General features: G+C 45.2%; 1 protein-coding gene across 2 annotated transcripts in view; it reads right to left on the bottom strand.

Moving 5' to 3' along the window:
- Positions 1 to 212: 212 nt before the first annotated feature.
- The window catches only part of PTP4A3 (protein tyrosine phosphatase 4A3), a 224017-nt gene continuing 210296 nt past the window's right edge, over positions 213 to 13933 (bottom strand). For both annotated transcript variants that reach the window (XM_033933157.1, XM_033933158.1), the window contains 2 exons: positions 12838 to 12951; positions 213 to 1085 (listed from right to left, as the gene is read on the bottom strand). In XM_033933157.1, coding sequence (XP_033789048.1) covers positions 878 to 1085; positions 12838 to 12951 — 322 coding nt within the window. In that variant the 3' untranslated portion in view covers positions 213 to 877. The remainder of the gene's footprint in view (positions 1086 to 12837; positions 12952 to 13933) is intronic.

Raw genomic sequence — 13933 nt, 5'->3', positions numbered from 1 at the left:
CTGACTCTCACTGCAAAGGGTTTATCCATCAGAACCCACTTCTGTTCTCTTAGACATGAACAGGAACCAGCCAGAAATACAATTCCAGCGTCTCTAAGACCACCTCTTCCAATGAAGAACTAAGATCTGAATACAGTACGTTAAGATGTAGAGGTTAAGATGAATGCTCACCAAGTCCTGCTCCCTACTTGTTCAACACACTTTGAAAATCATCCCAGTAAAGATGCATTCTTTTTTTTTTTTCCAGAAGTATTTTTCTTCTTTTCCTTAACACTTAAGTTGTGGCAGCCTTAGATTCCTGGAAATGTGTGGACCTGCTCAAACCCCAGAAGGCCAAAATAATGTCCTTGTTCACCCTTTCCGCCCCAAATCTTCTTGAAAATCATATTGAGGGATACGGGAAATCCGGGTCTCCAAATAGGAGTACCTAAATGGGCCACCGCATGCGCGGATCGCCGGACAAGATGGACCTCGGCCTGATCTGGTGCAGGCATTTCTTATGTTCACTAAATACTGTATAGAAACATACCACATCAAAGCTTGTAAGCCCTCATTATTATATGTTCCTCTCTGTCCCTTTTAGAAGATCTGCTTCAGGTCGTGCAATGGAGAAAAGCCCAATTTGGAGCAGCAGACGCAAGGGATCTTCTTCGAACTTCCAGGAGGTTTTTCTGGAGCAAGATGATGCACCTTTCACCGAGTCGTTGAACTGTGCTCGGCCGATGTCCAAACAGCAAAAGCAATGGACACTTGGGTTTTCAAAGCTACAATTCATTATAAACTTTACAGTAGATAAGGTACATTGTTCCAATACAAGAGGGAAAGGGAATGGGATTTTGTATACCACCTTTTTTTGTGGTGACGCAGTCAAAGCAGCTTACGTATTTACAGGTAGAAAAGGCAGCTCAGAAAAGTTGCAAGGCAGTCGGGTTCTGTGAAGTCCACGTTTGCTCCAATCATATCCCAAAGCAAAATCTCCTTCGGTTCTTTGTCGTTCCAAGAATGCAACTACAAACCCATACAGGGAACCCTGGACGTCCTCCCCTACTACAGTACCTTGTAGAAGTTGAATATACATTACAAAACTGCCAAGAAAAAAAAAATACGAGGGAGAGTCACTAAATAAGCCAAATGTTAGCTGTTTTAATGCTATGCATAGATTAACCTTATTTAGGAACTTCTCTCACCAGCCCAGGTGACTATGATTAGCGGACAAAACCACTACTGGCATGATTATTTGACCTACAAAATCAGGAGCTGATTCTGAGTATAGAGAATGACACGGTGACAAAATTCAGCACCATTCCCGTCCCCGCGGATAACCGCGGGAAATAATCCCATGTCATTTTCTAGTGTCTATTTCAACCTCAGTCCTTCTACACCAGCATTCTTCAAAGCAAAGCTTGCAGGTCAGTGGTTGTGGCCATTCATACTCTGATTCTTATGTGAGCCAAGGATAATGAAGCCATTGTGACATCACTGATGTGATTGGCTCTTAGGCACTGGTGGAATGAGGCATTATGACATCACAATATCTGCTCTGGAATGTTGCTGCTCAATCTCAGCATTCTTCAAAGCAAAGCTTGAGGGTCAGTGGTTGTGGCCATTCATACTCTGATTCTTCCCTCGCTCCTTAAAGAATGACATGAAGATGGTTTCCCACGGTTATCCGCGGGGATGGGAACGGTGATGAATTTTGTCACCGTGCCATTCTCTATATGTGTGTATGAGGAAGGACCTGGCAAAGTTTGAAGAATAGTCTGGAAATTGGCAGCAAAAATTTAATGCTAAGAAATGTGGGCTACAAAAACCTGAGGGATCGGTACAGTTTAGGGCAGTCTCCGGCACACTAGCAGAGCAAATATTTCTCTGTGGCATACTCGCACCACTCTCCCCCCCCCTGAACTTTGTCTCATTTTCCCTGAGCTCATGGCCATATCTGGAAGGCTTGCAAGCCTGCGTAGATGTCAACATGATGATGATGCATGATGTCATGTCGACATCTGCGCATGTTTGAAGGTCTTCCAGGCATGACCTCGAGCTCAGGGAAAATGAGACGGAGTTCATGTGGGGGCAGAAAGGAGGAAAGGTATCAATATCAGAAGGGACTCAATCCCTGGTGGCACACCCAGAATCTAGCCGCGGCACACACTTTGTGATTCACTGGTTTGGGGGGGAAAACTCTGTGCATGAAGGAGAAGCGAGACTTGGGTGTGATCGCATGTGATAATCTTAAATTGTCCAAACAGGTACAAAAGGTGATGGCAAAAGCTAGATGGATGCTAGGTTGCATAGGGAGAGGAATGGCCAGTAGGAAAAAGGAAGTATTGATGCCTCTGTATAAGACTCTGGTGAGACCTCATTTAGAATATTGTGTACAATTCTGGAGGCCGCACCTTCAAAAAGATATAAAAAGGATGGAGTCGGTCCAGAGGAAAGCTATTAAAATGGTTGGTGGTCTTCATGATAAGGCGTATGGGGACAGACTTAAAGATCTCAATCGGTATACTTTGGAGGAAAGGCGGGAGAGGGGAGATATGATAGAGACGTTTAAATCTCAACAAATTTCCAAAACGTTACTCACCAGAAGTGGGTTTTACCTAGGAGATCTATATTATTCAAAAAGGGTGGCGAAAAAGCCTCAAGAATAATTATTTCCACGCAGCAATCGCAAGTGATTTCAAGCTGGCGTTTCTATTGTCATTGGCATAAAAAACTCATACCCATATAAATGTCAGGATCTAACAAGGATACTATCCCACTGCTTTGCACCTGAAAATTGAAGATAAGATCAGTTGAAAAACATGACAATAGAAACGCCAGCTTGAAATCACTTGCGATTGCTGCGTGAAAATAATTATTCTTGAGGCTTTTTAGCCACCCTTTTTGAATAATGTGGATCTCCTAGTTAAAAACCCACGGCTGGTGAGCAACGTTTTGGAAATTTGTTGAGATTGAATTTGTTACCACTGATTTGTTCTTGAGAGATGTTTAAATGCCTAGATGGCATAAACGTGCACGAGGTGAGACTCTTTCAGTGGAAAAAAAAATTCTGGAGAGAGGATAAGATGAAAGTGAAAGGAGATAGAAGTAACCAACCTCAGAAAATACTTTTTTCATTGTGAACGCTTGGAGTGACCTCCCAATGAAAGTGGTGGAGACAAAAAAATGTATCTGAATTCCAAGAAAGCGTGGGGCATGTACATTGGATCTCTAAGGGAGAAGATGGAATAATAGCTGGCATGAACAGGTAGACTCGATAGGCCATATGGTCTTTGCCTTTATTTTTCTCAGTTGCGTTGGCATCAAACTTTCAGTCCTCATAAGGGGTTCAAATGGATCCTGACAGGGTGGATTTTTTTTCTATCCATCTTCATTTTGGAAAGTAGGTTCTCTTACTTCCGCATATTAACTTCTAATTCAAAGGCAGGAACACTAAACATAGTGGAACCACAAGAGGGCAGCCTGAATTCCTCTATATGTTTTAATACCAACCCATCGTAGAGTGGTAGAGGTTTTTAGCGCGGGCTGGCGAGGTAAATGCTCCAATGCTCATTAGAATTCTATGAGCATGAGAGCGTTTTCCTCGCCGGCCCATGCTATAAACCTCTAGTTTAGCAAAAGGAGCTCTATGATTCTTAGATCAGAGAAAGGCTAACTTGAAGGTCTTCTGTACTAGAGAATGACACGGGCACAAATTTTTCCCCGTCCCCGCTGGAACTCATTTTCCCATCCCCGCGAGTTCTTTTCCTGCCCCTGCCATCTAGCATAGAAAAGTTAAGGGCCCAACGCTAGAAAACAATACACAGGTGGAGGGCAATTTTAGGGTGCACCTATTCTATAATTTATAGTATTCTTATAATTTATGTGCCTAATTGTGAGCCCTGCCCAGACTTCATCTGCAAATTACACACCTTCACATTTAAACGTTGATATGTACAATTATGCTGATATTCAGGCCGTTTACATACATATGTTCCTAGTGTCTACATCTTGGCGCCTTCTTTATTGAGTTCTCTCAATAAGGCAGGACAAGTTTCTTTTCATTTCTTCCTACGCTTCTCCTCAAGAACCCTGCTCAGTAGCTAAGTCACTCTTATCTGTCCCCTTCTCCTCTACTACTAACTCGACTCTGCTCCGTTCAACTTGGTGTGCTATAGGCGTGAATGACTCTGGTCTTATTCAAATCCAGCATAACATTTGACCTTTCTGAAGTTGCTTTTAAACCAATTCCCATAATAAATGACACCCTCAAATTCTCTTACTTGTCCTGTTTGTAAGCTCCATAAAGCAAGGACCATCTCTGATGCTTATATGTACAGCATTGCATCCATCCAGTTAACAGAGATATTAGTCTTCTGCCTGTACAACTGATGAATAGATAAAGTGCAGTATAGTATGTATGTATGTATGTATGTGTGTGGGGGGGGGGTGGGGGGGGACGGAGACATCTCCATCCTAACTTGCACTGCATTTTGCTAATCCCAGGTTAGGGGAAATCCACAGTGAGGATAGCACAGAGAAGTAAAACAGAATATTTTTGGAATTACAGACAACTGTATTAAAACCCAGGAGCAGTCATCAGGTCTGATTAATTAAAAATTTTCAGGAACCAGAGAGGAGCATCAGGCATAATGGAAGATTAGGTTCTTACCTTACTACTCTTCTTTCTAAGACACAAGATTCTATAGCTGCTCCTTTCCCCAATCAAGAACTTTTTAGAAGGGTGTCACTCAAAATTTCCAACTCATCCCCTTTAGCGCTGGAGTAAAGCTCCCTCTTCAGTTAATACCAAAGCAATCGAATTCCACTGAAACAGAAGGCGAGGCCCAGGAAACTTCCTCGGTGACAAACTATATTCCGGTCTGCTCTAACTTATGAAAAAAGAAGAATGAATAACAACAGTGAATAACAAATTAAGCACACAAGTAGCTAGGAACCAACCTAAGTGCAACTAGTAGAACTAATAAAATCCCCCCCCCCCCCCAAAAGCAGAAAGGGAATAGGAGCCCTTACATCCCTGTAATTTTGTCTTTGCTAAATCTTAGAAACAGAAGAGGGCCCGAGACAGACACTGTCAGTGTCCGAGGCAGAAATCAGGTGAATCAAAGGACTGCACAGGGCAGACAATCCTATGTCGGTTAACAGAAAGAAGATTAGGTTCTTACCTCGCTAATCTTCCATTCTGCAGGAAAGACAGAGAATTCTGTACCATAGCAGTGCCAGACGTCCAGGGAAGGACAGATGAGCCTGCCCAGAGTACTGAGGACCCAAAAGTGGCATCTTCTCAAGTCGCCACATCTGTTGTATATAACTACGTTACACGCCTGCCTGATTCTTCCTACTTCGTGCTCATGATGTAATTTGGCTGCATTTATGCAATCTCTCTTGTTGTAAACCATCTTGAACTGAAAGGTATGACGGGATATAAATAAAGCTATTATTATTATTATCTACTCTGTAGAACTTCAAAGATGTGGAGAGTTCTAAAAATTTCATCAAATGAAAGAGCCTGGGATTCCACCCAGGATGCAGCCACACTTCTAGTTGAATGTGCTGCAATTGAGATAGGGGACTGTGTACTGCAGGCAATAGAAGAAGACAAAATTGCTATGTGAATCCATCTGGCAATCGAAGCCTTGGAAGATGTCATGCGTTGTCTAGAGCGGCTGGTCAACACAAAAAGGTGGTCAGATAGCCAGGAGTCATTAGTCCTCCCCAGGTAGTGAAGTAAGTCCCTACACACGTCCAGCCTCTGCAAAATTCTGCCCTGTTTTGCTGAACCCGTAGGGTGAAAGGTTCTCTGCAGGAGAGGGTCTGTAACTCTGAAATCCACTTCGCCAAGACTATGGCAACCAAAACATTGTCTTGACTGTAAGATTCAAGAGGGAAACATCTGGCAGGGGGATCATACGGAGCCTGAAATAGGCCCTTCAGAACATTAAGGTCCCAAAATGGGAGTGGCCTACTTAGTGGGGGATGTAACCTGAGTGCCCCCTCAAAAATTGAGTGACATCTGGGTGAGAAGCCAGTGACTGCATGCCTCTCCGAGCCCTAAGGCATGAGAGGCTGGCTACCTGTACCTTGAGAGATGAAACCGCTAGACCCTTTTCAAGTCTGGCTTGCAGGAATGCTAGTATCACTGAGATAGGAGCCCTCGCAGGCTCCACCTGCTCTCTGGTGCCCCATAACTGGAAAGTCTTCAAGGTGTTTGCATAAGCCGCAAACATCGCAGGCTTCTTTGTTCTAAAACGAGCAACCTCCGAATAACCCTTACGAGCAATGAAAATCTCCGAATAACCCTTACGAGTTAGGGCCGTGTGATTAAGAGGCATGCCATAAGACCAAAGTGCTCCGAATTCTCCATAGGAATTCGATCCTGGCTGAGGACAGGAGAACCAGCAGCCTGAGATATCTACCTCTTTGGAGATGTACCAGAACCGCATACCAAGGCCGACAGGGCCAGTCCGGAGCCACCAGGAACACTAGGGTTGAAAGAGAACGTCCAGCCCTGTACTTCCCAGCTTGGCTTTTCGAATGTGAAAGCGGAATGTCTCCGCATTCTAGGCTGAGGTCATGAGATGCAATTCCTGTCTTACCTAGTGCTGCATAATGAGGGTGAACACTCTCTGAGATAGAGACCACTCCCCTGGAACCAGAGTCCGTCTGCTGAGGAAGTCAGCCTGAATATTCTCTATCCCTGCCCTAGCTCCACTAAAACCAAGGAATTCCTTCAGAGCCACTGCCATGATGACTGAGTGGACCGTCTCCATGCAGAAAAGAAGAACTCTTAGTGCCTCGTTCATGTGCTTTAGATCCAGATGCGCCTCAAATCTCCTGTGCCTTTCTAGGGCACTATGACGAATATGGAGTACCAGCTGCAGCCCGATTTTTCTTCGGGCACTGGGTCTATGGCAAGTATGTCCAAGAGTCATTGTATCCGTCAAAAATTACAAAGACTAGGGGACACTCAATGAAGTTACAGGGAAATACTTTTAAAACCAATAGGAGGAAATTTTTTTTCACTCACAGAATATTTAAGCTCTGGAACATGTTACCAGAGGATGTGGTAAGAGTGGATAGCATAACTAGTTTTAAAAAAGGTTTGGACAAGTTCCTGGAGGAAAAGTCCATAGTCTGTTATTGAGAAAGACATGGGGGAAGCCACTGCTTGGCCTGTATTGGAAGTATGGAATGTTGCTACACCTTGGGTTTTGGCCAGGTACTAGTGACCTGGATTGGCCACCGTGAGAATGGGCTACTGGGCTTGATGGATCATTGGTCTGACCCAGTAAAGCTATTCTTATGTTCACCGTTGCTCAGACCCTGGCACCTTTACTGGTCGACCTTCTGGGGAATAGATGAACAGATCTAGATGAGGGTGAAAAAATTCTATCTTGTGTCCTTCCCAAATGATGTCCAGCACCCAGCGGTCTAATGAGATCTTTTCCCATTCCCTCCAGAAAGCCACCAGTTGTCCGCCAAAGTGAGGGGAGCGCGGCCATTGACCTGGCATCATTGTGGTTTTTAATTGGCTGAGCCATCATATGAACCCAAGGGTTGTTGGTGTCTGTAGTTGCTACATCTCTGACTGGACCTTTGGAATTACCTCTGGGAACAGGAACTGGAGGAATATTGGCAGAATCTCTGAGAATGAATATTGTGTCTTTTGCCCTCGGTGAAACGTCAAATCCTGCCATCTGGGAGGGACTCGGAAAGGCGATCCGCCACATTAGCCATAAGGTCGTCTAAACCCTTGCCAAAAAGCATCTGCCCCTTGAAGCGTAATTTGCTGCGAGGGGCCTCGGAGGCTGAATCACCCGCCTGCTGTCCAAATCCAGAGCATCCGGCAGGTAGAAACGGTGTAAGCCAAAACTTTGATCATGACTCTTAAGATGTCACAAACAGTAATAATAATAATAATAGCTTTTTATTTATATCCCGTCATACCTACTGAGTTCAAGAAGGTATACCGTAGAAATACAGTATGGATACCGCAGATATCATGGCAAATGAAGTATCTGCCACATAATCCACTCTTTCCATAATCATGCGTGGATAGGTATCTCAAGCTCTGGAGAAGTATGCCAGGCATGTGTCACGAAGGAGGCAGCTCTTGCTCCTTTGACACCCAAAGCCAGTGCTTCAAACAGTCTTTTAAGGACTACGTCTACCTTATGTTTTTGCACATCCTTCAGCATCACTCCTTCCTCACTAGGAAGGGAGGTACGCACAGTCACTTGTGCTACTGTGAAATCCACTTTTGGCCGTGAAAATAGCTGTTGAAAACCCGGAGTCATAAGATAAAAACAGAGTTTTGACTACAATGAGAGAGCCTTCTGGAGACTCCCGTTGGGGGATTAAGGAGGAGATGTCCAGATGATCTGGAAAAAAGGAAGTTTGCACGTTAATGATGCTCATACCAGAACACTGGGAGGTGGAGGGCCTGTTGACCTTCGATCCCTCCCCAAAAACCCAAATCTTCCAAGGATGCAGCAGATCATTGCGAGAAGAAAAGAACTGGGGGATGGGGGGGAGGAAAGACTTCCAGCCCTACTCCAACTGGTCACTGATAGAGAATGACACGGTGACAAAATTCATCACTGTTCCCGTCTCCGCGGATAACCGTGGGAAACCATCTTCACATCATTCTTTAAGGAGAGAGGGAAGAATCAGAGTATAATTGGGCACAACCACTGACCCGTAAGCTTTGCTTTGAATAATGCTGGTGTAGAAGGACCGAGGTTGAAATAGACACTAGAAAATGACATGGGATTATTTCCCGCGGTTATCCGCGGGGACGGGAACGGTGATGAATTTTGTCACCGTGTCATTCTCTAGTCACTGACACTTGGAGCCGGATCGGACCAAGGTGGAGAAGACTGCTTGTGCCATAAAACCCTCTATACCAGAGCTGATGCGCCCACAGGCAGCACAGCGCTTCCCGAAGCCATTAAGTAGGCTTTTCATAGGATATTGGCAAATTCTGGAAATCCCTGGACAGGAGGCCCCCTGCAGGGCTCCTGACTGGGGTGGCAAGGTCTACTCTACCTCCATGCACTTGCATTTCACATCCTCGCTACGTACAGCCTCTACACAGGATCTTTTCACAAAAGGCTGGGCATTTGGGGGAATCTAACACCCAGGAGGCTGAGCCCAAAGCTCTCACCCCTTCCCTCTCTCGCCCCACGATATAATACGGCCGCTACACAACCGGCAAAGCTGTGCCAAAAATGCATGAATTGGGGGTAGGCTGACCCTGGGACTCCATTACAGTTGATCCCCAAGCAAAATGAGGAGTTCTGAAACAGAAAAAAAGCAAGAAAAAAAAAAATATTGATAAAAATCCAAGATGGCCACTGCCAGCAACATCGTGATAAAAATGGCTCGTGGAAGCTTTACTGAAAAACAAAAAATGTGGAAAAAAGGGTGGGGGAGCCTGACTAACCCCAGAAACCTTTGAATCTGCCTTTTTTAGAGCCCCCCTCCCTATTTTACCCATAGGGAAAGGATTTCTGCCTCAGAAAGTGTCAGGAACAGGACCACCGCTGAAAATCTTCTGGCTGCCGGTCAGATGGACCCCGACCAAGAACTCCAAACCCCCCAAAATCCATGCAACGTGTCAGGGGGGGGAGAAACTTTGCAGCCAGCTCCCCGATACCCAGAGGGTTGTTATACAGGGGGGGGTCCACACAACCTGCATTCAAGCCTCTGAAACGTCAGCAGGCAAGCAAGCTCCCAGGGGAACGGCTGGCTCCACAGGCACTCGGAGAGATTGGCCGGCGAGCAGCAGTCCACCCACACGGAACTATGTCATTTCCCTGGGGGAGTAAGCCCAAGAAGGGGACCTGACCAGGAACCGACTGAAAAAAATACCTGAAAAATAAGAAAAAGAAAGCAGAGTACACGCATTCTGTGTTCGATTGCAGACGGAAATACTGAAGAGGGAGATGCTCTCCGGTGCTGAAGGGAAGACGTTGGAAGTTTTGCGCGACATCCTTCTGCAAAGTTCACGATTAGGGGGGGAGGAACAGCTAAGTCTGTGCGACAGAATGAGCAAATAAGGACAACACCCAATCGCTTTCATCGTGCAATGTGGACAACAGTCTGTGGAGGAGACAGAACCAAAATATCACACGAGCGCTGTGCTTTGAATAGAGCAAAAGTAATTCAAAAGTACCAACAACGCCAGATTTTAACATTCAATCATGTTTCTTAGCCCACAGCCTCACTGAAGAAAGACCACATGTTCCCTTCCATTTCCTTTAACTTAGTTGCTCATCCATTTCCAATTTAATGCACCGTATGTGTAGACAGATGTGCTTTTTTTTTATTTTACAAAAAGGAAACAAACATCCTCCTCCTGCTTTAATTTCAGCACCTCCTTCCGGGTCGTCTGCCAGAATCCAGAGCAGATCAAACAGATCGTAACTAAGGGACTGCATTCTCCACTCGCACCTGAAGGAAAATCTGACTGCTAAACCCAGAGTCTCTCATATCCGCATGCACGCACGAGCTCTGAACAGTCATTAAGTAAACACAGATATCTCTATGCCACTTTCCAAATTAAATATTGACCGTCGGCATTATGTTTCTTTTTTTTTCCCCAGTGCCAAAATGTTACATGTTTTTTTTTTTTTACAAGGTTAACGCTCGGCGCAGTTACCTGCTGATTTGGGGGGCCTGTCTGGCTTCCTTATCTCCTAGAGGTCATAGCCTCCTTTTGAATCCTCTTGCCTAGCTTTGCTGGTGTTCCACGCGCTTGCTCCCGGGGTCAGTCACTGCCTATCCTTTTCTTTTTTGTTCCTCCTTTTTTATGTTTGGGGGGGGGGGGAATCCTTTCTGAAGTAGCCCATGGGACACCAGAGAATGGGCCTTTGGAATCTGCGATACCTCTTGGTCGTCTTCTGGAGGGGGATCCGGAAGGGGGGGGGGGGGTTCTTGGATGTTGATTCTCTTGATCTTGTTGTATTCTTTTGTTCTTTGTATTTTTCGCATTCGCAATAAAAAAAATTTGAACATACAAAGTTAACGCTTCAGTGACAAGTCTCTCGGGCTCACTGAACAACCCTCAATTTGACCATTCCAGGAAGTACAGTAAGGCTAAAATGTGCCCTCAAAACTGTGGGACAACAGTTATTCTTCGATAAGACACGAATGGCTCCAGCTGAGTTGAAGATATTATGCAACACAAACCCACAGTTTCAAGTGTTACAGGAATCACTGTATTGCAAAGGACAGGTGACCTCTTCTCCCTTGAAAAGAGACTGAGAGGGAACATGATCAAAACATTCAAGATACTGAAGGGAATAGACTTAGTAGATAAGGACAGGTTGTTCACCCTCTCCAGGATAGAGAGAACGAGAGGGCACTCTCTAAAGTTAAAAGGGGATAGATTCCGTACAAACGTAAGGAAGTTCTTCTTCATCCAGAGAGTGGTGGAGAACTGGAACGCTCTTCCGGAGGATGTTATAGGGGAAAACACCCTCCAGGGATTCAAGACAAAGTTAGACAAGTTCCTGTTGAACCAGAACATACTTAGGTAAGGCTAGACTCAATTAGGGCACTGGTTTTTGATCTAAGGGCCGCCGCGTGAGCGGCCTGCTGGGCACGATGGACCACTGGTTTGACCCAGCAGCGGCAATTCTTATGTTCCCCTCAAAAATCCTTTTTATTCTAGGCTCTGCTCTTGCATCGACAGACTACCGCGGTGACCACGTCTACCGCAGACAGTATACCTGTAAAGCTGTAATATATGCGTGGCGATGCCGACGGTGTAAGCAATAGGTGTCAATCGATAACTGCTGCCGCTGAAATACGATTTTGTCCTTCTGTAACCATGATTCCACTTTGTTTTAACAGGGAACGAGACACAGAAAACTTCAGGCTACCTGCAAAGCTAAACCAAAGCCGCCCATTTTGCATTAGTAAATAGGGTGATAAGCAAAGGTCATCTGTTCCATCTACTAATCCTTTGCTCCTTTCCTTTCAGAGAAGAATTGTAATGACAAGGTGTTGGCAAGGTGATCTGGACAGCTGTGATCAGAGACCAGAACGCCCAGGCCATAAAGGAGCAAAACCCATCAGGAGCTTACAGGTGTGTGACTATGTGTGGGAGAAAGGGGAACACACTTTTACTAAGGTGTGCTAGCATTTTTAGTGCACGCACAAAATAACCGCGCGGTACGCTTCTAGAATAATGCCAGCTCAATGCTGGCGTTAAGGTCTAGCACGTGCTATTTCGTGCGTTAAGGCCCTAACGCACCTTGGTAAAAGGAGCCCTTAGTGTGGCTTCACACCGAACAGTTTACCAAAACTAGCAGACAATGAGGTCAGAGACTGCCTTTGAACTGCAGTTTCCCTCTGTCAGTAGAGCTTTGGCAATCCGGTCCAGCCCACATCTGATTTACTTTCGTAAGGAAATTTTTTTTTTTTTTTTTAAACTTTTGCAAAGAGCGTGAAGCAAAACATGTTATTCTTTACTTATCCCCAAGCAAAAAGAAAAGGAAGAAAACAGCCCCCACAACCGCCCCCCCCCAACCCAATAGATTTTTAAAACCAAAAATACATTTCCTTCCTTAACTCCAAACCACCATTTGTGGTAGCCACCTCTGTAACCGTCACAAAACGGAACTCTATAAGGCCTTAGAGATATGTAAATTATTTTTCCATCATCTTCATTTTCACATCTATGACTAGAGAGTATCCAGTTAAAAAGAAAATTTCAGCTCTGCTTCTCGACTTGAAGCCCTCCACGACTGTGTTGTGAAACCCTGTGTCCGGCTCGCTTGCTCTCCTCTGTGCGTTTTGGCAAAAAAAAAAAGTCACTGAGATTACATGAGGCAGCATTTGTTCTTGTGGTTGTGAGGGTCCTTGAATCGAAGCCTCTGCTTTGGCCGGTATTTTTCCAAGTACGTTAACTGTTTGCTGTTGATAGCTCCTCTGCGTTTTCTAGAAAGAAGGAAAAAAAAACAAAACAAGTCAGATAGAACTCAGTTGGTCATAGTGGATGTCTTCTGTGGGTGGAGGAGGGGCAGGAGCGTTGGAGTGCATTCATAGTCAAAGATAAATTCTAAATCCCTTCTCAAGAACGTGGTAAACAACAGGCGTTCTAAGATCTTTCAAATTTGAAACAATGGCTTGGAATGCCCTGCACAATGAAGTACACTTCCCCCTCCATATTCGCGAATTCCGTATCTACGGGTTCGGTTATTCGCGATTTTTGACCAGAAAAATTTTGTTTTTTTCATTTTTAGGGCTATTTTTAGCCCTGTAAGCCCCCCCCTTAAGCCTTACCTTGTGGTCTAGCGGGTTTTCAGGAAGGAGCGATCTTCCCACGCTCCTGCCCCGTGCAGATCGCTCACAGGAAATGGCTGCCTTGAGCTCCCGTAGTCTCTTGAGCCATTTCCTGTGAGCGATCTGCACGGGGCAGGAGCATGGGAAGATCGCTCCTGCCCTGAAAACCCGCTAGGCCATCAGGAAAAGGCTTAAGGGGGGGGGGCTTACAGGGCTAAAAATAGCTGGGGGAAGCGGGGGATAAGGGCAGAACCGGCCCAAATATTATTTGCGGTTTTTCCATATTCGCGGGCCGGCTCTGCCCCTAACCCCCGCGAATACAGAGGGAGAAGTGTACAATTTTCAGCGTATCCTGAAGCTGTCACAGGATAGAAAGTTAAGCACCACCTGCTCTCTGCAATAACGCTGCATCGGGGGAGTTTATTGAAGAGAGAGCTACCGCTTCAAAGATCTTCTTCTAGAAAATGGAAGAGGATCTTTGAAGCGGTAGCTCTCTCTTCAATAAATTCCCCCGATGCAGCGTTATTGCGAAAACAGAGCCTGCTGGGAATTCTGAGCTATGAAATAAACCAGTCCCGGGAGCATACTTTCAACCGCGAAGATTTTTCCAACGCCAGAGGACATAAAGTTATCAATA

The sequence above is a fragment of the Geotrypetes seraphini genome, chromosome 2 (assembly GCF_902459505.1).
Source record: "Geotrypetes seraphini chromosome 2, aGeoSer1.1, whole genome shotgun sequence".
Classification (NCBI taxonomy): Eukaryota; Metazoa; Chordata; class Amphibia; order Gymnophiona; family Dermophiidae; genus Geotrypetes; species Geotrypetes seraphini.
This window is presented reverse-complemented; position numbering and strand designations above follow the sequence as displayed.